Source organism: Mesoplodon mirus, assembly GCF_964341445.2.
Source record: "Mesoplodon mirus genome assembly, chromosome: 12".
Lineage (NCBI taxonomy): Eukaryota > Metazoa > Chordata > Mammalia > Artiodactyla > Ziphiidae > Mesoplodon > Mesoplodon mirus.
The window spans coordinates 31,586,817-31,612,386 of NC_138988.1; the positions used below are offsets into that span (position 1 = coordinate 31,586,817).

Consider the following 25,570-nt stretch of genomic DNA (forward strand, 5'->3'; position numbering starts at 1 on the left):
ATAGGTTTGCCTTTATTAATCATCATCATTATTATTATTATCAGTATCTTCATTATGGGGCTTAACATGTTATGTTCCCAACAACATATTAAGTGATCTACTTGTACTGTTGCATTTAATCCTCACAATAATCCTATGAAGTTGGTTTTCCCCAAACCAACAAACGAAAAAACACTGAAGCACAGAGGGGTTACGCAATTTGCCCAAGGATATATTACAGATAAATGGCAGGGGCTTCCCTGGTGGTGCAATAGTTAAGATTCCACGCTCCCAATGCAGGGGATCCGGGTTCGAATCCTGCTCGAGGAACTACATCCCACATGCATGCTGCAACTAAGAGTTCACATGCCACAACTGAGACCCAGCACAACCAAATAAATAAATAAGTAAATTAAAAAAAAACCACAAATAAATGGCAGAGCTGGGACAGAACTCAGAGATCTTTGGCTCTTAGCCTCTTGGCTAGAGCCTGTCACTTTCCTAATGCTCTTGTGGTTTTATAACTTTGATGTAAGAGGTCTATTATTAATTCATTCAACATACATCTGAGTTTTTCCAAATATCTGGCATTGTGGTAGGGAAGAGGATAAAAATAAAATCTAAAGCAGACGGACACATAAAATTACAAAAGCACTAATAACAGTTGAATGTAATTAACACAACCATAAACACTGTTTACAGGAGTTACTCAGTTTTCCTGGGTATTTCCCTTGTATACAGGAGGTATACATGTTATTAAACTCCTGTTGATGTTGTTTTTTTCTAAAAAAAAAAAAAAAAAGATAAATAAATCTTATAATCAATCTGGATTTGGCTGCTGAAAAGCTTTCTGTGAGATTTCTACAGTAAAAAAAGATCATAAGAACAGCTACTTCTTTATGACGGGTGTCCCTTCCTCATTCACCTCCCTTCTTGTTTCTGTGTGTCCCCCAAAGGCCCAAGGTTCCCAAACTTTTTCAGGATCAGCAACAACGTTCTATGCATTAATGGTCTTACGTTTCTGAGAAGAATCAGAAATGCTCCAAGATGAGATTTCTGGCCTGTACACACATTAACTTAGATTTATTATTACCACACTAGAAAAAAGGCATGTCTCGTAAACACCAAAGGTCACCTGAGAAGAGTGCGGATCGGTAAGAATACTGGAAACTATTATCATACTTAAAAACAGGTTGGCAGTTGGTTGCCCGGGCCAGTAATCCTCAGGGCTTCCCTTGGTACGGGAATTCAGTCAAAGGTGGCTCAAAGAGCCATGTCAGCTTCAGAATCCATGGGGGAGAAAAGAGAAGGCCATGATGCCCAGACTAAGGAATTCGAGGGAATCTGGGTAATCTCTTGGTTAACCAACCCCAATCCCAATCATTATACAAGTAGGAGAGCAGCAGGATCATGCAGGGTGAAACTAAGGCTTCCTTATATAATCCAAAACTTAGGGTCTGTACTGGGAGTTCCCTTAATAGCCCAGCCAGAAGCAAAGGCATTTCTATACAAAGAAACCTCCACAGGCTGCTTTTGCTGCTAATTTCCGAGAGTTGCCTGGTATTGGTCCACTGCTACTAAAATGCGTAACCTAGTGAGCTGAACTTATATGTCAACTTTTCTTGTGTATAATAAGGCAATTATAAAAGAGACTAAATGCAGGGTGGGAAAAGGAGGGGATATGGGGGTATATGTATACATATATAGCTGATTCACTTTGTTGTACAGCAGAAATTAACACAACATTGTAAAGCAATTATACTCCAATAAAGATGTAAAAAAAAAACAAACCAATTTTCTCTAAATGAGAAATGGACCAAAACACTTAAAAGTGAATCTTTGGTGTAGCAGCTGTTGTCATGATTGCAAAAAAAAAAAAGGAGACTAAATGATGACAATCACAGATTTATCAATAAGCCATCCCCAGGCACTTTATTTTAAAAACACTTTTATAAATGCTAATTTAATTCCTACCCATTTCATTCTAAACAAGTAAATATCAAATAAATGTACTTCTTATTTAGAAGTGACACAAGTGAGATAATTTATTATATGCACTGCTCATCTTAGTCCAACCCAAAATTTCTACAAGAGTCCTAAGAACCTGGGGATATTTACTGGAGAATGAGGAGGGCCAGAAAATGAGGAAATTTACAACTGCTACCATATGATAACAGAGCAAACGGGTAGTTCTTTCAAGAAAGTTAATATTTTTAATCTATTTTTAGTTTACATTAAAAGTCGTAATGAGTTTCTATCAGAGACATCAAGGTAAACACAAAAAAACCACAGCTGCATTTCACATTCTACCACTTATTGCCTTGCCTTCATATAACTTTGATTGATATAAACTATTTTACAATTTAAATGTTTTTCTTTAAAGCACTGGCACCAACATCAACATTTTAAATTTTAGTTCCTGCTACTTTAGAGAACCTATCTTAATGTTTTAAGTTAAAACTTAGTTTGAACTAAAGCTTAAAACATCATATAATACATGATTTTGTGGCAAAGGGTGAATCTGATGCCCTGGTTTAAAATGTCTTAAAAACAAGTTAAAATACCTTTTAATAGGGACACTTTAGCAAAGGGTTCATTTAGGTCTTGCTCATCCATTTGGGCGTCTACAGAGGGGGGAGAAAAGATAGTTATAAACAGTAAACTCTATTAGCAAGCTATCATTATCAAAATAAAAAACTGAAATTTATACAGCTATTGTATTTGCATCATTGAAAGTAGTTTTTAAATTTATCCAAGATTCAAGGGAGTGACTTGATAAATAGAAGTATTGCTTTTTCCCCCAAACACAAACTTTGAGATCTCCACCCACACTAACCTGCATACCTAAACTGCTTGGTAGGTAACAATAACAGGTACAGATTTATAAATATTAGGTTAAAACTCACCTGTAGTGTCGTCACTACTTTTCTCCTTGCTTGGACTCAGAGTATCTGATAAATCAGATTCCTTTGCTCTTGCCTGGTTCTCTAAGAAGAAAATAAATAAATAAATAAATAAAAGTAGAATCTCTTTATAATTAAATAGCTTATATCAATAAAACTGCTTCAGGCTATGAGTGCTCTAAATCTACTGGTATGCAAAATACTTTTAAAATTAACTGAGGTCACTGAATCTCTTACTTCTTCACCACTCTAGTCCAAAATGGAATGCTGGTTATTACACGTAGCTCATATTAAATTATAATGTGGATCATGATTGCTGTGCAGAGGAGGGCTGGGGTTTTTGTTCAAGGCTGTCCACTGGCCAACTGGAAACAAAAATGAAGCAAGCTTTGCTAAAGTATTCAGAGACCTGCAACAAATATAGCAAAATTCCCAGGACAATGTGGATACTGTATGAAGATGAGGAAAGAAAAGGATTCTATTATATAAAAACACTAGTTAGGTTGCCTTAGTAATATTTATACTCATGATAAAAACTCTTTTTAAAAAAATCACCATTGTCTTTTATAAAGTAACATTTAATACAAGAAAATTAACAGCCTTTTATATCTAAAGAAAGTATTACTGTACCTGAACCACAGGCCTGAAATTCTTTGCTTGAGTTGATATTTCCTTAAACTCAAGGACCATTCTCACTACTTGGCCTATTCAAGCTATATTAAGATATAGCTTAAGCTCCATCACATCTAAGGAAGTCTTCATTTCTCCAGCATGTTGCTCCTTTTTATTTATCTTCTCTGGGACATAGGGTTTTATAATTAATCATGTTCTATTTTATATCATTCTCTGTGTATACATATATCTTGTTTCCTTAGTGAGATTATAAATTCACTAAACATATCATCACTTTTTATAATGTTACGCACTTAACTATACTGTTTGTGGTAATCTGTATCAAAAATTTAAATGTGTACACCCACTTCTAGTACTTTTCCTAAGGAAATAATAGGCAACATATAGTATATATACATAAGGACGTTCATTGCAACATTGTTCATTATGGAATGGAAAATGTCCAAGATATATTCACTACTATGAAGTAAAAGTAAAGTCTGTTAAGCCATGTACAAAGATGATCCCCTTTAGACTGAAAATAGCTATACACTTAGCTATGAATTTTTTGTTGTATATATTCATTCAAGTCTAGAAGGATCTACAACAGAGATACCATGGTCATTTCTGAAGGCAGGGATGAACATTTATTTTCTAACTTCACATTGTTATACATTGTTTGAAAAATTATAGCGAACATATATTGTTTTCATAATCAACTAAATCAAGAGATATTTTTCATTTTAGAAGCAGTCAGAAACGTATCTAAAACCAATACTGTCAAAATAATTAATATTAAAATATAACTTGTTATGGCTATTCCATATAAGAATACATTAGAACTTATGGCTTCACTTGTGAAATGAGTGATGGATTACAAGAAGCCTTTTGCTTCCTTTCTCAAAGGCCAACTGGGGAGAGACAGTGAGTTTAGATTAGAAGTGAAGTCACTGATTACTGAGGTCCATGGGAATCTAATCTGTGACCTCCGGTGCATTCATAGTGTACTATAGTCAGACATTTCTGAATGTACTAGTTTTGATCACTAAGTTACAGTCTCAAATAAGGCAGGCTAACACATCTTGTCTATATATAGAAAGAAACGAAACCACTGTGGGAACAAAAAGGAAAAGACAAAAATGACTCTTCCCTAATTTTAACATTCTTGGCAATTTTATGATCAAGATATAGAGGTAAACCAAGAGGAACGTATTTTCAAAAGTATTCTTCTGGCTTAGAAGGAACTTTTATTTCCTATTTGGAGTAGTAGCCAGGAAGGTAAAATTGCCTTAGAGGTGGGACTATCTTCCATTAAGATCTTACTAGAATATAAGCTCCATGAGTGCAGGAATTTTTGTTTTGTTAACTGCTATAATCCCATTGCATAGAACAGTGCACAGTACATAGTAGGTGCGCTAAAAAGAGGACCATTAGAGACACAATTTTACTTTGAGTAAGAAGGCAAGCTTTTAGCAAGTCAAGTCATGGTTCACCACTGTTGTGTCCTGGTACTAGAGTTATTAAATGGAGGCAAACAAAATCTATTCAAGATGAAACACAGGACACAACAAATGAGTGGTAGAGTCTCTACTGTTCAAAACATCTACTTTTCAGCTACGAAGCAGCACCCAACTTCCCAGTATTAAAAGTCATTACTAGCTGATTTTCTGTGCAGTATTTAATCATTAAAATGCATACCAATAGTATATAGAAGTAAATGGAGGAATGGCTACCAACATCAATACCAAAACTGTTCCCAAACTGGCAAGTCTACAATAAGGTGAATATTTTCACTATATCTTCAAGCAGACATAACGACGGATGGGCAACACAAACACAGACCACTTCCTACACCACTGGAACCATTATTTGCAAAGAAAGCAAGGTCAAGGATCAAGGGGAAAAAAAAGGAGACCTAACATTTGTTGGACAACGGACCAGTGCTTCCTGCTTTATAAGCAATATTTCATTAAATTCCCACAAAATCCTCTAAGTTATATACTGTCAATCCCATTTTATAAATGAGGAAACTGAGGTTTAAAGAGCTAAAGTAAGTTGCCTGAGGGCACATAGCTAGTTACTGGTAGAACCTAGAATTAAAAGCTACTGTTTGGGGGCTTCCCTGGTGGCGCAGTGGCTGAGAGTCCACCTGCTGATGCAGAGGACACGGGTTTGTGCCCTGGTCCGGGAAGATCCCACATGCCGCGGAGCGGCTAGGCCTGTGAGCCATGGCCGCTGAGCCTGCGCTCTGCAACAGGAGAGGCCACAGCAATGAGAGGCCCGCGTACCACAAAAAAAAAAAAAAAAAAAAAGCTACTGTTTGACCTACTCTGTATTCTTTCTACTTCCACCTTGAAATCTACTGTAAACTGCAAGTTGAGTTAGGACTTAAGAAGGCATATGCAACTTATGATTACATTTTTCATTAGGTGAAATACCTGAAGGAAATACTACCAAGACTTGTAACAGCTGGTAATTGGCAATTTCCAACAACTGATATTTAAAATCAGTTTTAAATATAATTCCATTAAAAACATCAGCAATGAAAGCATTTTAAAAATAAAACAATCCAGCCAAACCCAAAAGAAAATACTTTATAGCCAGATATAAAGCATTTAAAATGTAATTTATTTCAGCCAACTAGTTTGTCACAAGGATTAGTGTACCTCTGCATGCTATCTGTGGGAAATACCAGTAAAACGTTGACTGCTGATAGAAGTATCTCTGGGTATATAAAACATCTGTATTATCATTCATTTTTTGGCCATGCTGCACAGCTTGCAGGATCTTAGTTCCCTGCCCAGGGATCAAACCCGGGCCCGGTCAGTGAAAGCTCCGAGTCCTTACCACTGGACCACCAGGGAATTCCCTGTATTATCATTCTTTTTTGGGGGGGCTGCGTTGGGTCTTTGTTGCTGTGTGCAGGCTTTCTCTAGTTGTGGCGAGCGGGGGCTACTCTTCCTTGCGGTGCGTGGGCTTCTCATTACGGTGGCTTCTCTTGTTGCGGAGCACGGGCTCTAGGCGCGCGGGCTTTAGTAGTTGCAGCACGTGGGCTCAGTAGTTTTGGCATGTGGGGCCTAGAGCACGTAGGCTTCAGTAGTTGTGGTGCACTGGCTTAGTTGCTCCGCAGCATGTGGGATCTTCCCGGACCAGGGCTCGAACCTGTGTCCCCTGCATTGGCAGGCAGATTCCCACCCACTGCACCACCAGGTAAGTCCCTGTATTATCATTCTTAAAGGATGTATTCTATTCACTTGCATGGACTTACTTGTCATAATTTATTTAATAAATGCCCTTATTATTGGACACTTATGTTTTCCTTTTTTTGCCTTTAAAACAACACAAACAAATGCCCTTGCACATTTGTCCAATTTGTTCCTTAAGATAAAAACTTAGAAGTGAAATTGCTAGGTCAAAAAGCATGTTCTTTAAAACTTTCAATACATATTTTATAGCCAGATTTCAAAAGGAAATCATAAGATTTTCTTTTTCACATATTTTTTTTTTCTTTTTCACATAATTTCAAGGAAATATAGAAGCACTATAGAAACACTTGGGTAGCAAGATACTTTTAATTATAAGAAGCACTGATTTTTTTCTAAGGCTCTACTTCTACATCAAAGTCCTGGCTATTTAACCAACTAATCTAAATAGGTATTTAGGTGGTGAAGTAAAAGCTATTTTAAAATCTGTTCTCATCTCACTTTAATAAGATGAAATAAATTGCCATACGTACTAAAAATAGTTCACTGTTCTGAAACTCAATGCCTGTTTGCCAGAACAATATTAGTGATGCATATTTTATGCATTCTTTCTCCAAATATGGCATCTGCCATGCACAAAATTCCAAATGGAAGCCACTAGATATATGAAATAACACTATCCTTTTAAATATTTTTAAAAGCCAAATGGATCCAGTTACTTTCATAAAACAAAATGTAATGAAATGGAGTACTGCAAACTTTTATCGCTCATTGCTTTAGCTAACCAAAATGACTGTCAATTTAGTTTTAAATTTTATACTGGTATGTTCTGATGAAAGTCCTAGAATGAATAATGAGCATATCCCACTAAATTTATTTGCACAGTTTCCCTATACATAAAAGTGACTTGACAATATGATGCTTTAAAACTCACTTTTCTTCTCTAAGCCTGACAATTGTAACAGAAAAGAATCAGCAGAATAAATTACTTCAAGCAATTACAGGACTGTTCATTAAAAAATATAAGGTTCTACATAATCACTTTTGTTTAAGTCAAATTGAAATGCTAACAATTAAGATAATATTAAATATCATAAGGACTATTAAAGGTATGATAACCAACAAAATGGAACTGCAAGCATTTTTCACCTGTTTCAAAAAAGATTTACATTGCGTTTGATTAAAATTTTGAGATCAAAGCTGAAAATAATGCTGGAAGTGAGACAGAGAGATTGCAACAAATCTTTAATACCTAACGAAACCTATTCCAAGCATTAAAAAAAAACCCCATACATATATACCCATTTAAAAAGAAACTTTCTGTTGAACATATCCTTCTTAAAACAGAACTCCAACTATTTTATACTATTATCTGATATTGTTACTGGATTGCCATTTTGTGAGAGCTATAAGACATAAATTGATGATTAAAGTACTATGACCTTGGAAATGTATACTAACCTTCATTATCCAAAAGAGTTGTCAAAACCCACAGAAAAATGCCACAGAAACCCACAGAAAACGAACCTTTTGAAAGCTTTGTTTCTTCTACCACTTTGGTCAGATGCCCCTCGACGATCAGCTTCTCTGCCAAAGAAAATAAACGTTACTATCGAAGCCCAAACTGAGTAGCAAGCACTTCCCTGAGCTGGGCAGTGTAACACATTCCATGACCAAATTTAAAGATGATAACATTACTCCCATGACTAGGCTTGAACAAAAACTTGAACCTGGAAGGGGAACTAAGAGAACTGGAACGATACTAGACCAATCAGGTTAATGCAGAAATCCGAGGGTAAGGGAACTGAACTGCCTTCAGTTTTCATTAGCTTTCACCTTATTTTAAAAGCCTTGAACTTTTAAAAAAGGACTCAGAACAAACAAAGCAACCCTCTTTAAATCAAGGATATTAAGTTGAAATAAAGGAATTCTGAGAAGGTATTTCATTTAAATAAAGAAGTAATACAAATTATATTATACCAACAGTTTACTTTTCCCTATTGACACAATTTAGAAGAGATGCCTATATGACATGTTTCAGTAAAATGAATAATTTTAGAAGAGCTAATTATTGAAAGAAATTTAAAAAAATTTTTTGCTTTTGTTTTATGGGGGATTCTCTGCAAATGTATAATGTAGTTTATTTATAATTTATTTAAGGTTGGATTTTCATATTCTGCCTTTCAGTCAGGAGGATAATATATCTATTCTGTATACACCATTATCTGATCCTATATGTCAGTTGGTCTCCTTCATTTTACACTTTGCAGTATGTGAAATAATTTTTCTATTCTTCTATCCCTCAACCCACTGCAACTTGGTCTACACCCATTACTGAACCACTGAAACGGCCCCAAGATCACTATAACCTATCTGACAAAGCCCATGGTTCCTTTTCTTAATTTTCATTTAACATAGGCTCTTTGCAGCATGTGGCACTGTTTGCTCCTGCCTCTTTGAAAAACAGGAAGTCGAAGTAATAAATTTAGATGATTTTAAAAGGCATTAACCCTACAAGATATGTAACATAAGCTGTCTTACCTATCCTCTGTCCTACTCCATTCCATTCTTGAAAAATCACTTCCTACAAACAACAACTTTTAACTTTTAGCCATTTCTTCTGGTATTTACATTTATATTTCTAAATAATACATTGCTATTTCTTAATTTTTCCATTTTAGGCATTATTTACTGACAATCTCTTACAGATGATTATGCTCTCATATCCTATTATCATCCTCATAAGAGTTACATTTTGTCCATCTGTAATCAGTATTTATGACTATTACCTATACCTGAGTCATATAATATGCGATAATTATATTTCTTTCCTTGTACAACATTTACTATTTTGGGAACTTACAATGCCCTCCTTTGTTTTGCTAATTTTTAAAAATATATCTCAAACACAGCCCAAGTTCTTATAGAACCATAAAACTCTCAATATCCTCAAACATATCAGGCAGTCTATCACATTATATATCCCTGTCTCTCCCGTCTCCCGGCCCTTTAATCTTCCTGCTCCAGTCTGAGCTGTATCCTGTACAAGATCCCCTGCCCCCAGATTCCAAATCTTCATCTTCCTGTTTTATTCCCTTGTTTTAATGTAATATATCCTCTGATAATTTCCTGATAAGGGGTGGATAGAAGGTAAATGTTTTGTAACTTTGTTCCTCTGAAAATGTTAGTGTTCTACTAACATTTGACTGGTTTGACAGATATATAATTCTATAGGACGTAATTTTCCTTCAGAATTTTTAAAACATTGTTCCACTATCTTCTAGCTTCATACTGGAAGGTGAGTCTAATGCTAGTCTGACTCTTGTTCCTCATTATGCACTGTAGAAGCTTCTTGTGCTCAGCAACGCCTGGTTTGCCTGTCCTTTCTGGGCACCTGAGAAGACTGCACAATCCAAGTCCCTAGCACTCAGGAAGGTCCATGTGACTGGTTCTAGCCAGGGCCGAAGCATTTAAAAGAGAGTACAGTAGGATTTTTCTACACTTGTTCTCCCCCCACTCTAGAAACCATGTATTCAGATTAGCCTAGATTCCTGAGTAACAATATAGAGCAGTGTTCTCCCTCACCATGGACATGTAGCATAAATGAAAAGTAATGTTTGTTGAATTAAGCCATTATGATTTCAGGATTTATTTGTTGCTATATTATAATTTTATTATGATTAATAATACAGTATGAGATCCTTTGTTTCTCTCTGGCAATTTTCAGAATCTTTTCTTTATCCCTGGTGTTCTTAAATTTCATATACCTCAGTATGTGGTCTTGTTTTTAAAAACTGAGGTTAAATTCACATAGTGTATTAATTTTAAAGTGAACAATTCAGTGGCATTTAGTATATTCACGATAATATGGAAGCACCAACTTCATCTAGTTCCAAAACATTTTCATCATCTCAAAAGAAAACCTCATATTCATTAAGAACTTACTCCCCATCCTCCAAAATCTCTTACCACTCAATTGATCATTTTATATTTCTAAAATTAGTCTCTACTCTCATTCTCTTTGTCCTTGTGTCCTATGTCTTTTATAATATTTTACTATGAATGGACCCATTCACCATATTTAATCAAAAGTTTACTGCCTCCGTTTTAAAACTCTTTTCCTTTGACTTCTAGGATACTACTCATTCCTACTTCTTTTATGTGCCTGCTCATTCCTTCCTTCTCAGCTTTTCACTGACTTTCCTTTATTCTATGATCTAAATCTGTATGTACAACTCAACAGCAAGAAAAAAAAAAAAGACAAAAAAAAATCAGATTAATTGGGCAGAAGATCTGAACAGATATTTTTCCAAAGAAGAAATACAGATGGCCAACAGGTGCATGAAAAGATGCTCAACATCACTAATCATCAGGGAAATGCAAAGCAAAACCATAATGAGATATCACCTCACACTTGTTAGAATGGCTATTATCAAAAAGACAAGAAATAACAAGAATGTGGAGAAAAGGGAACCCTGGTACATTGTTGGTGGGAACGTAAATTGATGCAGCCACTATGGAAAACAGTATGCGGGTTCTTCAAAAAATTAAAAATAGAACTATATGATGCGGCAATTCCACTTTTAGGTATTTATCTGAAGAAAACAAAAACACTAACTTGAAAAGATATATGCACACCCATGTTCACTGCAGCATTGTTTACAATAGCCAAGGTAAAGAAACAATGTTCATCAATGGATGAATAGATAAAGAAATTATGGTAGGTATATATAATGGAATATTATTCAGCCATAAAAAAGAATAAAATCTTGCCATTTGTGACAATATGGATGGACCTCAAGAGCAATGTGCTAAGTGAATTATGTCAGACATAGAAAGACAAAGACCATATGATCTCTCTTATATGTGGAATCTTAAAAAAAACAAAACAAAACAAGCTCATAGATACAGACAGCAGACTGATGGTTGGCCAGAGGAGGGGAGTGGGAGGTGGGAGAAGTGAATGAAGGGAACACAGGGTTTAAAAAGGGGGAGGGGAGGTAGGCAAAATGTAGACTTCAAAAGCCTCGTGTGAAAAAAGTGATAGATTTGACATCATATAAATTAAAACTTTCTATATGATCAAACTCACCATAAAAAAAGGTAAAGGGCAAGTGCAAACATGGAAAAAATATTTGAAAAACAAATAACAGATAAAAGGTTATTATTTGGGCTTCCCTGGTGGTATAGTGGTTAAGAATCTGCCTGCCAATTCAGAGAACGCAGGTTCGAGCCCTGGCCCGGGAAGATCCCACATGCCATGGAGCAACTAAGCCCGTGCACCACAACTATTGAGTCTGCGCTCTAGAGCCCGTGCACCACAACTACTGAAGCCTGCACGCCTAGAGCCCATGCTCCGCAACAAGAGAAGCAACCGCAATGAGAAGCCCGTGCACCACAACGAAGAGTAGCCCCCACTCGCCGCAAATAAAGAAAGTCCACATGCAGCAACGAAGACCCAGCACAGCCAAAAATAAATAAATAAAAAATAAATAAATTTATTTTAAAAAAAGGTTATTATTCACTCCATTCATTCATTCATTGAACAATTAATTAGGGAGTGCCTACTATATGCCAGACACTGTCCTAGGTGCTGGAAACACTAGAATGAACAAATGACAAAATCCCTGCCCTCCTGATTCTTACATTCTAATGGTACGGGGAGGGACAGGCAATAAAAAAATAAACAAATAGTATGTCAGATGGCAGTTACAGAGAAAAATAAAACAAGAAATGAGGAAAGAGCCTGTGGAGAAGGCAAAGATATGATGCCTTCCAAAAATGAGTAAGAAAAAATCAAACACAAGAGAAAAAAGGCCAAAGAACAGGAACACAGTATTTACAGGCCAAGAAATGCAAATGTCCAGTAAACATGAAAAATTCTTGGTCTACCTACTAACACAACGCCACGGCATTATCTGCCCATCAGGTTGGCAAACATTCAGTACTGGGAGGAGTGGGTAAATGAGTAATCTTGTGCCCTTTCCCAGTGGAAGTGTAAATTAGTATCATTTTTTTTTTTTTTTAGAGGGCAATTTGGCAGGAACTATCCAAATGTTGAAAGCACATGCCCTTTGACCCCACAACCCCTCTTCTGTATATCACACTGGAAAGAGAGAGGCTTGTACAAAGATTTCCAATGCAGCGCTTGTCTGTACTGGGGGAAAGCAGAATACAAATTTTTAAAGTTCTGCCAAGCAAGAAAAAAAGAAAGCATTAGTTTTTGAAATTTCAAAAATTATTTTTAATAGCATTAACTACCTGCTACACTTGAATAATTTCTAAATGTTGATGCCTAGTCTAGCTCTCTCTCTCTCACATCCCAGAACCCTAATGCCTAACTGCTTCTCAAACATCTTCACCCGGAAATCCCAGAGGAACTTAATCTCACCCCCCAAAACTGAATTTATCTTCTCTTCCTTTCTCCTATATGGATTTGGTATCTCTCCTCTTCCATAACTCTTCAACTGTATCTCTATTAAGCTATACTGCAACTATTTATTTATGTCCACCTTTCCCAACATACTACAAACTCTTTGAGGAATATACTCATTCCTTCAAGTACTTACTATGCACCAGATACAGTACTAGGTACTCTTCATGGATTACCAAGATAAATCTAGGAATTTAGGGTCTAGTGAAAGCAGGGAGGCATCTTATTAATAATTTAATTCTCAACACAATTATGTCACATAATACAGGTTCCACAAAAGCTTGTTATATGAATACAGCAAATAATGAAATAGTATAAACACAGGTTCTGAAAGCCATTCCAATCTTTCTCTAGGATGTTGAAGATTGAAGTACCACCTTTAAAAAATTATAGACACACATTAGGAGTAATTTATTGCTCAAAACTCTCTCACCCTTAGAACAAAATCTTAAGTCCCTACCATGATCTACAAGGTCTATAAGCCAACTATGGCCCCACAGAGCCAAATCCAGCCTTCTGCCGCCTCAGGAAATAAAGTTTTATAGGAACATAGCCAGGTCCATTCATTTACATATTGTCCATGGCTGCTTTCCACAACAATGGCAGAGTCTGGTAGCTATAACAAAGACCTTTTAACACGCAAAGCCTGAAATATTTACTATCTGGCGTTTTATTTATTTTTTAAAGGCACTTTTATTCTAAAACTCCAATTTCAGACCTGCCTTGGGTTTTCATATGGTTTCTCTCCATCTCACACACTCTTTCTGCAGACACATGTACAACTCACTCAGCTTAGTCTTAAATCTGTTCAAGACCTACATAGTACTTTTATCACTCCCTATTGTCTTATAACCTTGCATTTTTTCTTCAGCAGATTTATCACTACCTGACATATTATTAGTTTATTAGTTTTTATCTCCTCAAGAGAATGTAAATTCCATGAAGGCAAAGCTATCTTCGTCTTGTTCATTTCTATACCTCCCAAAGCTAAAATAATGCCTGGTATATACATAGTAGATGCTTAATAAATATTTGCTGAATGAATGAATTAGGCATTTATGTTTAAAGAGTTCAAACTTAGAAAAATTATTTGAATGTTTTCCTCATTCTAAAAAACTAAGGATTAAATACATATAAAAAGTTTCGAACAGTACCAGTATTAAGCTCTAGATAATAATTACCTGCTGTTATTATCACTATTGAAATTATTTAAGGTTATATTACCAATCTAGCGAATCATTAGTGGCCTGTGATTAAAGTATTAAGGAAAAGAATATTGTTTTAAAAAAAGTTTCTAACCGCTAGTTCTCAAACTTGGGGTGGAGACCTCAACTCTTTTAAGAAGTACTGAAAATCAGAGACCCCTCAGAGACAAAAAAGAACTTCCATATAATAATAACTGCAGGTCTTTTTTTTTTTTTTTTTTTTTTTTGCGATACGCAGGTCTCTCACTGTTATGGCCTCTCCCGTTGCGGAGCACAGGTTCCGGACGCGCAGGCTCAGCGGCCACGGCTCACGGGCCCAGCCGCTCCGCGGCATGTGGGATCTTCCCAGACCGGGGCTTGAACGCGTGTCCCCTACATTGGCAGGCGGACTCTCAACCACTGCGCCACCAGGGAAGCCCAATAACTGCAGGTCTTGAAAGAACTATTTGCCTTGGCACAAATGAAAGATAGATTTTCTTTCTTTCTTTCTTTCTTTTTTTTTTTTGATGTGGACCATTTTAAAGTCTCTATTGAATTTGTTATAATACTGCTTCTGTTTTATGTTTTGGTTTTATTGGCCGCGAGGCATGTGGGATCTTAATCCTCAACCAGGGATAGAACCCGCACCCCCTACATTGGAAGGTGAAGTCTTAACCACTGGACCGCCAGGGAAGTCCCCAAGATTTTCTTTCTTTTTTAAAACTCCCTCTTTTTGAGGGTTACTCTGGAGAGATTATTATTCATTTTCCCCTGTTTTAAAACCATATTTATTATTTATTATGAAACAACACTTAGAAAGGGGCACAAAACACAAAGGTACGGGTTAATAACATTTTTTTAAAGTTAATGTCTGTATGACTACTGCCCAAATTAAGAAACAGAACCTAACCACCACCTCCAAAGCCTTCCACATTTCCTTTTCCAGTCAAAATCCCCTGAGGTAAGCATTATCCTGACTTCTATGGTATTTAATTTCTTGCATTTCTTTATAGTCATATTACTCAAATATGTGTGAATAAATAATATAATTTTAGTGGTTTTGAACTTTATTCATCCTATATACCTCAGTGTTTTTTATCCATTTAACTACTGATGGTCTTTCAGGTTATTTCCAGTTTTGAATTACTGTGAATAATACTGCTGCTGCGAACATTCTTGAATTGCACCTGATATACGTGTTTAGGTATTCTGTAGGGAACCTACCAAGGAAAATAACTGATGGGTATAATAAGTTTGACAACATTTGAGAACCATCACCAAAGCACTTTGTTTAGTCAGAAAACATATTACAGAATTGCAAAAACTGCCAAATATTGTCAAAGACTGAATGGAAGAGAACCAAATTTATTTCTTGGCTGATAAAAATATATTATATACTATCTGTATTACTATGTGACGCAAAATGAAAGTGAGAAACAAGGCAAACAAAAGAAGCTCAAAGGGAGCACAGGTATGCCTAGTTCTTAGCCATTTTCCTCACATGACAGCTACAACCAATTGAAAGCAGAAGATAAACTCAGTACTATATACTGATGTCAGCTCCCTAGGGATCTTAAACAGACAGAAGAGTAGAAGAATAAAAAAGAACTGCATAATCTGCTGTTGTAAATGCCAACCTGGAGAATATTTCTAAATCTCAAAGTTAGATTTCATTAAAAAGAAAATGTTATGACTAAGGCATCAAAATAATGTGCTTGAGACCAGATTTTTAAAATGGCATGCATATTGGTAATTTAAAAGTTAGACAATCCCTAGATTGTTGGAAACATATTACTTTAACAGGAGCAATAAAGCTAGATCAATTAGCTTTCACTGTCTTGAAAATGGGAATAAAAAGGAGGAAAACAAGTTACTTCAGCATGAAAGCTCCCACTAACACCCTCTCCAAACTCTGCCCCACGCCCCTGCAAAAGTTTTCTACCTTCTAGTTAACATGTATATCTGTGTGCCAGGAATTACTTAGAGCACTTAGTAAACATTATCTCATTTAATTCTCATAATCCTATGAAGTAGGTACTACCATCTCATTTTATAAATGAGGAAATTGAGGTTTGAAGAGATCATACCACCCAGAGTCATACTGCCAATGAGGGACAAAATCAGAATTCACATAAAGGTTCCTCTGATCCAACTCTAAACATCATACATGAAAATGAGCTAACGTTACTTAGAAGGTCATTAAGGGAAATACAGCTAAGAAACTGAGATTAAAATTAACATCAAGGGGCTGGTAGCGCAGTGGTTAAGAATCCGCCTGCTTGGGCCTCCCTGGTGGCGCAGTGGTTGAGAGTCCGCCTGCCGATGCAGGGGATGCGGGTTCGTGCCCCGGTCTGGGAGGATCCCATATGCCGCGGAGCGGCTGGGCCCGTGAGCCATGGCCGCTGAGCCTGCGCGTCCGGAGCCTGTGCTCCGCAACGGGAGAGGCCACAACAGTGAGAGGCCCGCGTACGGAAAAAAAAAAAAAAAAAAAAAAAAAAAAAAAAAAAAAAAAAAAAGAATCCGCCTGCCAATGCTGGGAACATGGGTTTGAGCCCTGGTCCAGGAAGATCCCACATGCCGTGGAACAACTAAGCCCGCGAACCACAACTACTGAAGCCCGCGTACCACAACTACTGAAGCCCACGAGCCTACAGCCCGTGCTCCGCAAGAAGAGAAGCTACCGCAATGAGAAGCCCTTGCACTGCAACGAAGAGTAGCTGCCGCTTGCCCCAACTAGAGAAAGCCCGCGCACAGTAACGAAGACCCAACGCAGCCAAAAATACATAAATAAAATAAATAAGTTTATTTAAAAAAATTAACATCAAGATACAACCAAAGGAAAAATTAACAATCAGCATTCAACATCAAGCCAACAATTTATTTCCCTTCAGAGAATAGCAGCTCACATAGTAGAAAGAAAGCTTTAGAACTGCACAGGGTGACTCTGAGAGGTTGTTAATGTGAATAATAGAGATTTTTTTCACAAGGTTATTTGTTTCTGCAGCAAAATACTTAAAGCAATTCCTATTACAGAAGATAATCTGCCTTTCCCTAAAAACAGTTCCAGAGGCTGTTTGCCTTAAAATCTAAGACTAAGGAAGAACAAAAGAAAAAAAAATTAGAATTCAATGACATTTAAAATTCAATGAAATTAACCAATTTCCAGAATACAGAAATGGATTTTTTTTTTTTAAAAGGAACAGTCTATATACCAAAACACTACTGGCATGAATTTAAGACTATCTTCTGTGCAATTATACTGGAAGAAAATCTGGCAGAAATATTGGACAGCTAGCTGACTGGGGAGATGGTTGGTACAAATAAGCAACAAACAAAACCCCTCCAATATATCTTACATAGGACAACTACTCTAAGAACAAAGAAATTAAAAATTAGCAACATCTAGTTTAAACTCAAGAGTTTTCCTGTAATGGGGACATTAACTACTAAGAGAAGGGAACCACACCAAGTGTTTTCTATTCTTTGGCATAAATAAACTGCTTTGGCTTAGAGAAATAAAAGTTTAAAAGATGAAAATTTAAAACTCTGTTTCAAGTACAATATGTAATCAGAATAAGCCTGAAATTGTTCAGAGAGGCTGATCTCATAGAGTGATGAAAAGTAAACAGTCACAAGAGCAACACTGATTCAATGCATTACTCCAAATAAGGCAATTTCTATGTGAGAGCAAAGCCCTAAGACCACAGAGGATGGAATGAGAGAATCATACACAGATAGTGACTGTAATTTCAAAATGCGGGTGGGAGGCAGGGAGAGAATTTTTTTTTTAATCAGGAAAAAAAATAAGACATGAAATATTAAGAGAATTAGACTTTTGCCTAATATGATAGTAAAAATGATTAAGTTGCATAGTAAGCATGGATTAAGAATACAAAGACATGTGGTTTATTTCATAGGACTCTTAACTCCATCATCAAAAGGCAGATGCCCTTGGGGGAGTGGGCAGTTTGTCTCTACAAAGCAGACCTCAGAGGAAAGTTTCTCTGGCACCCAGACACCGCGACAAACAGTAGCAAGAGAAATCAAAGGGGCAGGAAGCAGTGCAGAGAAGGCTGTTTTTCACTCCATGCCCACCAAGTGATGGCAGGCCTCTACATCCTTAGCTCCTCTACCTTTTACACCCTTCATCCTTTCACTCAGCATACAAGTTAATCAAGTGGTAGGATTCACAAAATATGTACGAAACAGATTTAGAGATGTACAACTTTTAACTCAGAAAGCATCTTTAGCAAGCATACAAAAGTCTCAATGTATTCATTGAAGTTTATATGGTAAACCTTGAGTGACTAAAATTTACAGGGAACATGGTATGTGGAGTTCTGCTTAAACCAAACTTCATGCCTGAATCTCTGAAGAAGAAAATTTGTGAAAACTTTTTAGTAAGTTTTATTAAAGTTACTTGTTAATTCTAGATTTTATATGATGTATTTTTAAATAGAAAATTTACTTCACAGTTCTGGAATTATGCAAAAGGTTATATTTAAATCTGTTCAAAATCCAATCTCTATGCTAGAGATTAAAAGCTTTTCTGCTATGACTTCCCCGGCAGTCCAGTGGTTAAGAACCTGCCTTCCAACGCAGGGGACGTGGGTTCCATCCCTGGTCGGGGAACTAAGATCCCACATGTTGCGGGGCGACTAAGCCTGCGCGCCACAACTACTGAGCTCCGGTGCGTCAACTACAGAGCCTGCGTGCTACAAACTACAAAGCCCACGTGCTCTGGAGCCTGAGCGCCACAACTAGAGAGAACTCGCCTGCCCGGTGCAGCGAGGAGCCCACGTGCGCAACGGAAGATCCCACGTGCCGCAACTAAGACTTGATGCTGCCAAAAATGAATGAATGAATGAATAAATATTTTTTAAAAAAGCTTTTCTCCTAAAAGAAAATTAAAAGGAACAGTCTGTTTTACCATAAAAGGAAAATAAATTGAAATGTGTTCTGACCCATTTAATTTCCTCAAAATCACCTTATAAATGGAGAGAGCCAACAACCAAATTGTCCTCTTACGGAGTCATACACATAAACTGAAAAAAAAATCTGTCAATATATTTAAAATATGCATGATGAGACTTCTCTGGTGGCGCAGTGGTTAAGAATCTGCCTGCCAATGCAGAGGACACGGGTTTGAGCCATGGTCCAGGAAGATCGTACATGCTGCGGAGCAACTAAGCACATGCGCCACAACTACTGAGTCTGCGTTCCAGAGCCCACATGCCTGGGGCCCATGCTCCATAACAAGAGAAGCCACCGCAATGAGAAGCCCTCGCACCGCAACGAAGAGTAGCCCCCGCTCTCCACAACTACTAGAGAAAGCCCGTGCACAGCAATGAAGACCTAACGTGGCCAAAAATAAATAAATAAATAAACAAATTAAAAAAATAAAAAAATAATAAAATAGGCATGACTCCTATGGAAGTGAACTATTTGCTTTCTAATTTTTAAAACACCAAGTGAATTTACACTATACAAGCATAGTAAATAATGAGAGCTAGGTACTTAATATTTGCTTTTTAAAAGATGAAACAAAACTATGAAGTATTACTGCTTACAGAATATACACTTCATTGTCAAGATCATAAATCAGTTCAAGTGTCTATCAATGAAAATAATGGCAAAAAAGTTTATGTGTGCTTGTCACAAAATAATCCAAAATTGTTTCAAAAGTTCACTTGAGTAAGATTTTTGCTGAACTTGCCTAGCTTGCCATAGTACTTATTATTAAGCATGACAATTTCAATAATGGCACCTTGTCATCAAACAATAAAAATGTCATAAAATAATGAAAATGAGAACAAATCAAACCAGAGGTAACCCTTACTACGCCAGCTCCAGCTATCCAAATTTAAGGAGCCAAACAGATTTGGAAAATTTGAGATACAACTCTTGCTACTTGCCACCAAAACTCAGGAACCAAACAGATTCAGATAACAAGCTATATCCCTAGCTACCTGAATTTACAATCCAAACTTCCACTATTTATACTTAAGAACCCAGTGGATTCAGACATCTAGGAATGCTTATATTTTATTTTTTTCTGTTCTTTGGTTCACTCTTTGTCCAAAGAAACAGGGTTTTATATTCTCATTTCCCCTCTGTGTATCACATTTAGCATTTACCCATGCCATTACATAGTCCTTGTAAACATTATTTTATTGGCTAATATCCTCACTGAGGGGATTGCTGTAATTTATATAACTTCTACTCAATCTCTGAATGTTTATTTGCCCCCATAACTATGACCCAATAAAAATCTCCAAACATCTTTTTCTTTATTTAAAACAAACATTGCTCTGTGTTAAAACTACAGCTAAATATTTTGCACATTTTATAATAATACTTTAAATGATTTTTGCAAACTGTAACTTAGTAAAACATTATTTTGATAGTTCTCTGTTCTTATTTCTTTAGGCTCAAAATATAAATCCCAAAAGCTCAAAATAAAAATAACTTATTTTAAAATGGTCACATAACTAAGCATAAAACCCTTCTCCTAAAGATTTATATTTTAGATTACATATTCTACTTTTAGTTGGTTTCAGTGGGTACCAATTATTTTGCCCCAATCCCTGCGTCTGCTGCCTGTAAAAATGAGATTTAGTAACCAGAAGGTAACAAAGATGCACTAATCTTTGCTTTATGAAAAAACTGTTAAAGAACAAAGAAATGTGCCATATTTATTAAACAATTTGGCTCAAAGTAATATTAAACTTACATTCAACATTATAGTCTCTAAAATGGACAAAAACAGAAGTTCTTCTAAAACTACTAAATGAAATTCCATGTTTCCTTAAAGCATCTCTAAGGAGTATAACGTGATCTGTTGAGTTTGTGCCTGCTATAACTACCAGGTGTGACCCTTACGATCCACGAATGCTCTTGAGATTGGCGGGGTGGGAGCAAAGGGTGGAACAGTAACCACACATGCATGCACACCCATAAAATGAATTCATGAGCATAAATACTTGGAAAACCACTCATTTCAAAGAGAGAGCAAACAGGAAGAAAAAAATGCCTGACAAAATGTGTGGCTGATAGGAAAAAGTATAGATTTCATCAATGAATCTTTACTACACATAGTGACCTTTAATTGTTACTAAGAAACTAAGAGAATAACACAACCTTGTGATTGTTACAGATTTAAGCAGTCACATGATTTTCAAGAAAGATGGAATACATAATTCTTCTGTTCAGAATTCAGCATTCAGAATTCTTTTGTTCTAAATCACCTCAAAAGCCAACCTATCTTTAAAATATTATTAAAATTAGCCTTGTACAACTTCCCCAGAGTAGGTAGTAGATGTCACACTGTAGGACAATCTATTACTACTTCTTCTCTAGAAAGCTCTTGCTACCCTAAGGGCTATCTCCAGATCTGAGTGTCCAAACGAAATCACTATTTTTGTGACTTCATTTAATAATTTAAGATATTTATCTAAGAATCTCAAAACCCAAGCCTGTGATAGAACCAGAACTTAAGTAAAACAGGTTAATGTTATTACTATCTCCTAAGTATCCAGACAGAGGTTTCGTTGCTTGACATTCTATTTTATTCCCTACTCAGTAATACTTTTTACTTAAAAAGCTTGAAACTGCCTCTTTTTTGTGGGCAATATGAAATGCTCACCTCCATCTGTGAAGGCAAATACAAGAGAAACATTTTTCTCAAAAGAGAGAAACAGTATGAAAAGAACCACTGCTGTCTGAAGATGGCCTTTGTGCACTTCTACCATAACAAACACGTTGAGATGTTAATTATTCCTCTCATTTTTCAATTTAGACCCTGACTTCATTAAAATCAATGTGAAAAATACTCTGTACTCACTCTGGCATTCTATGAATTGATGAATAAAAGTGCAGTCCCCGCCACTCTTTGAAAGCAAGTGCTCTAATAAAGAAAGAAACACCTTTAAGGATACAGTTTTTGTTGCTGTTTTTGAAAACCAACAGCAAAGGTAGGAAAACCAAAATGTATTAACATGGGTAACTGAATAAGATTAATAAAAGTTTAATATATTTTAATACTAACAGCAGACATATTTTGGAGTTAAAGTTAAATGACTGAAAATTATAATTATATAATCTTAATCTGTACCCCACCCAAATGGTTAGCTTTTAAAGGTGCAGTTTCTATCCAAATAGCTCAAGAAAACCATAGAAATATATTGCTTTAAAAAACTTTTCCCACTTTTAAAATACATCTTTTTCTTGAGAGCTTAACAAATACCCTTAAATAATTTAAAAATTTTATATTTGTTCTTACTGAATTAATTTTCAAATGACTGTTCTCCAACAGTCCCCCTTCAAAGATATTCATCTTAGTTAAGAGGCAAACAGTAAATATTTTAAGAATACAATAAAATGCCTTAAAATTTTTAAGAAACTGATATAATATCTTAATTTTTACACTTTCATTTCACTAGTAGTCTTTCCCCTTGAGTCACTTAATCTATACTTCATACACTATCAAATCATTACATTGTTATCTCTGCCTAAATGATTAAAATCAATGCACATACATTTTAAAATAAGAGCTTGGTAAATGGTTTCGCTCAGGTCAAACAGATTTTTTTTTTTCTATAAGTAAAGAGAATCAAAACCTAACACAGTAGTTTAATAAATGTTTCAGCCCTTTTCTTACAATAAGCTTTATTTACTTTGATTCAAAGAGTTAACTTCTAAATCTGGATAACATCCTTCAAGTACATATTTGTATCTTTCAAAACTACCAAACAGACATTGGAAGTTCAAGTGTTAAAAATATATTCCAACATGATGACTATCTAGAAGGTGTAAACACACAAAAACCTGTCAAAGAGGACGAGTCAGTACCACTCTGACTGTAAAAGCTTCTTTTCTCTTCCACCTGGCCTCACCCCCCATCATTTCAACTTTGCTTAAGAGGCAGGCATCTCCTACTCTGATGGCTGGACAATCTCTCTTGACACCCTTACTGATGGCCTTCTTCTTTACCTTCATATTCAAATCTCTCATTATCCTTTATCTACTTACATGGTATGCCGATATATATTTCTATATAAATACACATACACAGTTATATATAGTTGTAACTACATATAACACATACATATATATAACTACATACAGTTATACAGAAATACAATGAAAAAGAAAAAAAAAGGCTAACTGCAATAGAAATTAGAAATTAAAAAAAAAAAAATCTAATAAATAGCGTTTGCCAATTGCAGCCAAGAAATCCAAAACAGGAGTCTTCAGTTGAATAGTAATTACCAAAATAAAAAGTTGTTTACATAAATCCTATGTAAGCTATATAACATTTTCAAAACTCAAACTGTACAATATCACTGTTAAATATGAAAACTCAGTAAAACCAAATTTTAGCCTAACTAAAGGACTTTATAAAACACATTTAAAAATATATATATTTGAAACCAAATTTCAGAGAAGCATCACAAGACTTCAGATGAAATTTATTAATGCAGGACATCCCACCATCATATACCAAGCCAAAAATCAAACTTTTTACCTACTCTGATTTTACTATCTGGACTCTACATTAAAATATCTACTATACTTGTTTGGATAAAATGCAAGATTAATATAAAAAGATAAATATACATGTGACTTTCACAAAGGTTATTTCCTAAGATACATGAGAGAAAAGTCTTTCAGGTAGTACATGTAAAGGATTTGGATCATGACACTTTTAACACTTCATTACTTGAATTCAGGCTCTTGGGAATTTCACTTTGCAAAAAACTATAAAAGATGTCACTGATAATCCAAACCAAGAATCAAGAATCAGATACCGAAAGTGCTGGGGCAGGGGAGGGGGTGTGTCCTGTGATACTAAATAGAGCTGTAGGAATGTAAAGAAAAAGCAGATACAGAAACATAATAGAGAATCATGACACTTAAAATGTTTTATTTATACATGAGTTACCTATGGGTTTTGATTATTTATACCTGTGTTGTCCAATACAGTAGCCATTAGCCACATGTGGCCACTGAGCCTTTAAAAAGTTGCTAGTTTGAATTGAGATGTGTTGTTAGTGTACATTAAATATATACTGATTTCAAAGACTTACTAAGGAAAAAAGAACGTGAAATCCTCATTTGCAATCTTTTAATATTGATTACATATTGAAATAATATTTTGGATATAGTGGGTTAAAGTAAATATATTATTAAATACATTATTAAAAATTTACCTATTTCTTTTTATAATTTTAATGTGGCTACCAGAAAATTTTAAATTATGTATGTGGCTCTCAGAATAGTTCTATTAGAGCTTTTCTATACCTTCTAAGATATATTTAAAATATGCTTATAACATTTTAAAAATTACAGTACAAAACTGCTTATAGCAGCTACTTTAGATTTAAGTAATCTCAAAAATGGGATTTAGTGGAGAAGTATTATTAATCTTAATTTCTCCAGACATTTTTGAAATATTCTCTTACAACCATACTTGGTTCTCGCTCTACTTAAAGAGTAATTTTAGTTAAAATCATATCTGATAGCACATTATGATTGTGGACTTCGGCAATATTTGAATACTTGATAACTGGTTTCTTACTATATCATAAATGATTCAGAATAGACCCATCTTATTCCAAAATCCACTTTGTAACTAAATTCAGTGTATGAATCTTTTGTGCGTATCCAGATATTTACTACTCAGTGTCTTTAAAGACATTCTATTAGTTACTCTCACACCACTCAATTTAGCACTACCAAAAAAACAAATACCAGCAAGGGAAAAATAATCATAGCAAGGAGCACCCTAAAGTGTCCAAAATATCTTATTCAGTGTTTTTTTTTGGGGGGGGGAGGCTGCATTGGGTCTTTGTTGCTGCCCTCAGGTTTTCTCTAGTTGCAGTGAGCGGGAGCTACTCTTCGTTGCAGTGCACGGGTTTCTCATCACAGTGGCTTCTCTTGTGGAGCATGGGCTCTAGGCATGGGCTTCAGTAGTTGCAGCACGTGGGCTCAGTAGTTGTGGCACACGGGTTTAGTTGCTCCGTGGCATGTGGGATCTTCCAGGACCAGGGATCTAATCCGTGTCCCCTGTATTGGCAGGCAGATTCTTAACCACTGCACCACCAGGGAAGTCCCCTTATTCAGTTTTAAATCAAGGAGCTGTCTACAACTATTCTCATCTAAATCAACTGGAATTGGCAAAAAATTTTAAGCAGTAATTTGACAATTCTAAATAGTATAAAGATGGGTCGGTGTATATAAAAGGATTCTTAACTG

The 25,570-nt window shown here is 35.8% G+C and overlaps 1 protein-coding gene across 15 annotated transcripts in view; it reads right to left on the reverse strand.

Annotated features, from left to right (window-relative positions):
• The window catches only part of SLMAP (sarcolemma associated protein), a 152,103-nt gene that overhangs the window by 25,290 nt on the left and 101,243 nt on the right, over positions 1 to 25,570 (reverse strand). For 8 of the 15 annotated variants that reach the window (XM_082638343.1, XM_082638341.1, XM_082638340.1 and 5 more), the window contains 4 exons: positions 22,158 to 22,220; positions 8,225 to 8,284; positions 2,886 to 2,966; positions 2,544 to 2,603 (listed from right to left, as the gene is read on the reverse strand). In XM_082638343.1, coding sequence (XP_082494469.1) covers positions 2,544 to 2,603; positions 2,886 to 2,966; positions 8,225 to 8,284; positions 22,158 to 22,220 — 264 coding nt within the window. The remainder of the gene's footprint in view (positions 1 to 2,543; positions 2,604 to 2,885; positions 2,967 to 8,224; positions 8,285 to 22,157; positions 22,221 to 25,570) is intronic. The other 7 variants (XM_082638345.1, XM_082638344.1, XM_082638342.1 and 4 more) reach the window with 1 other exon arrangement.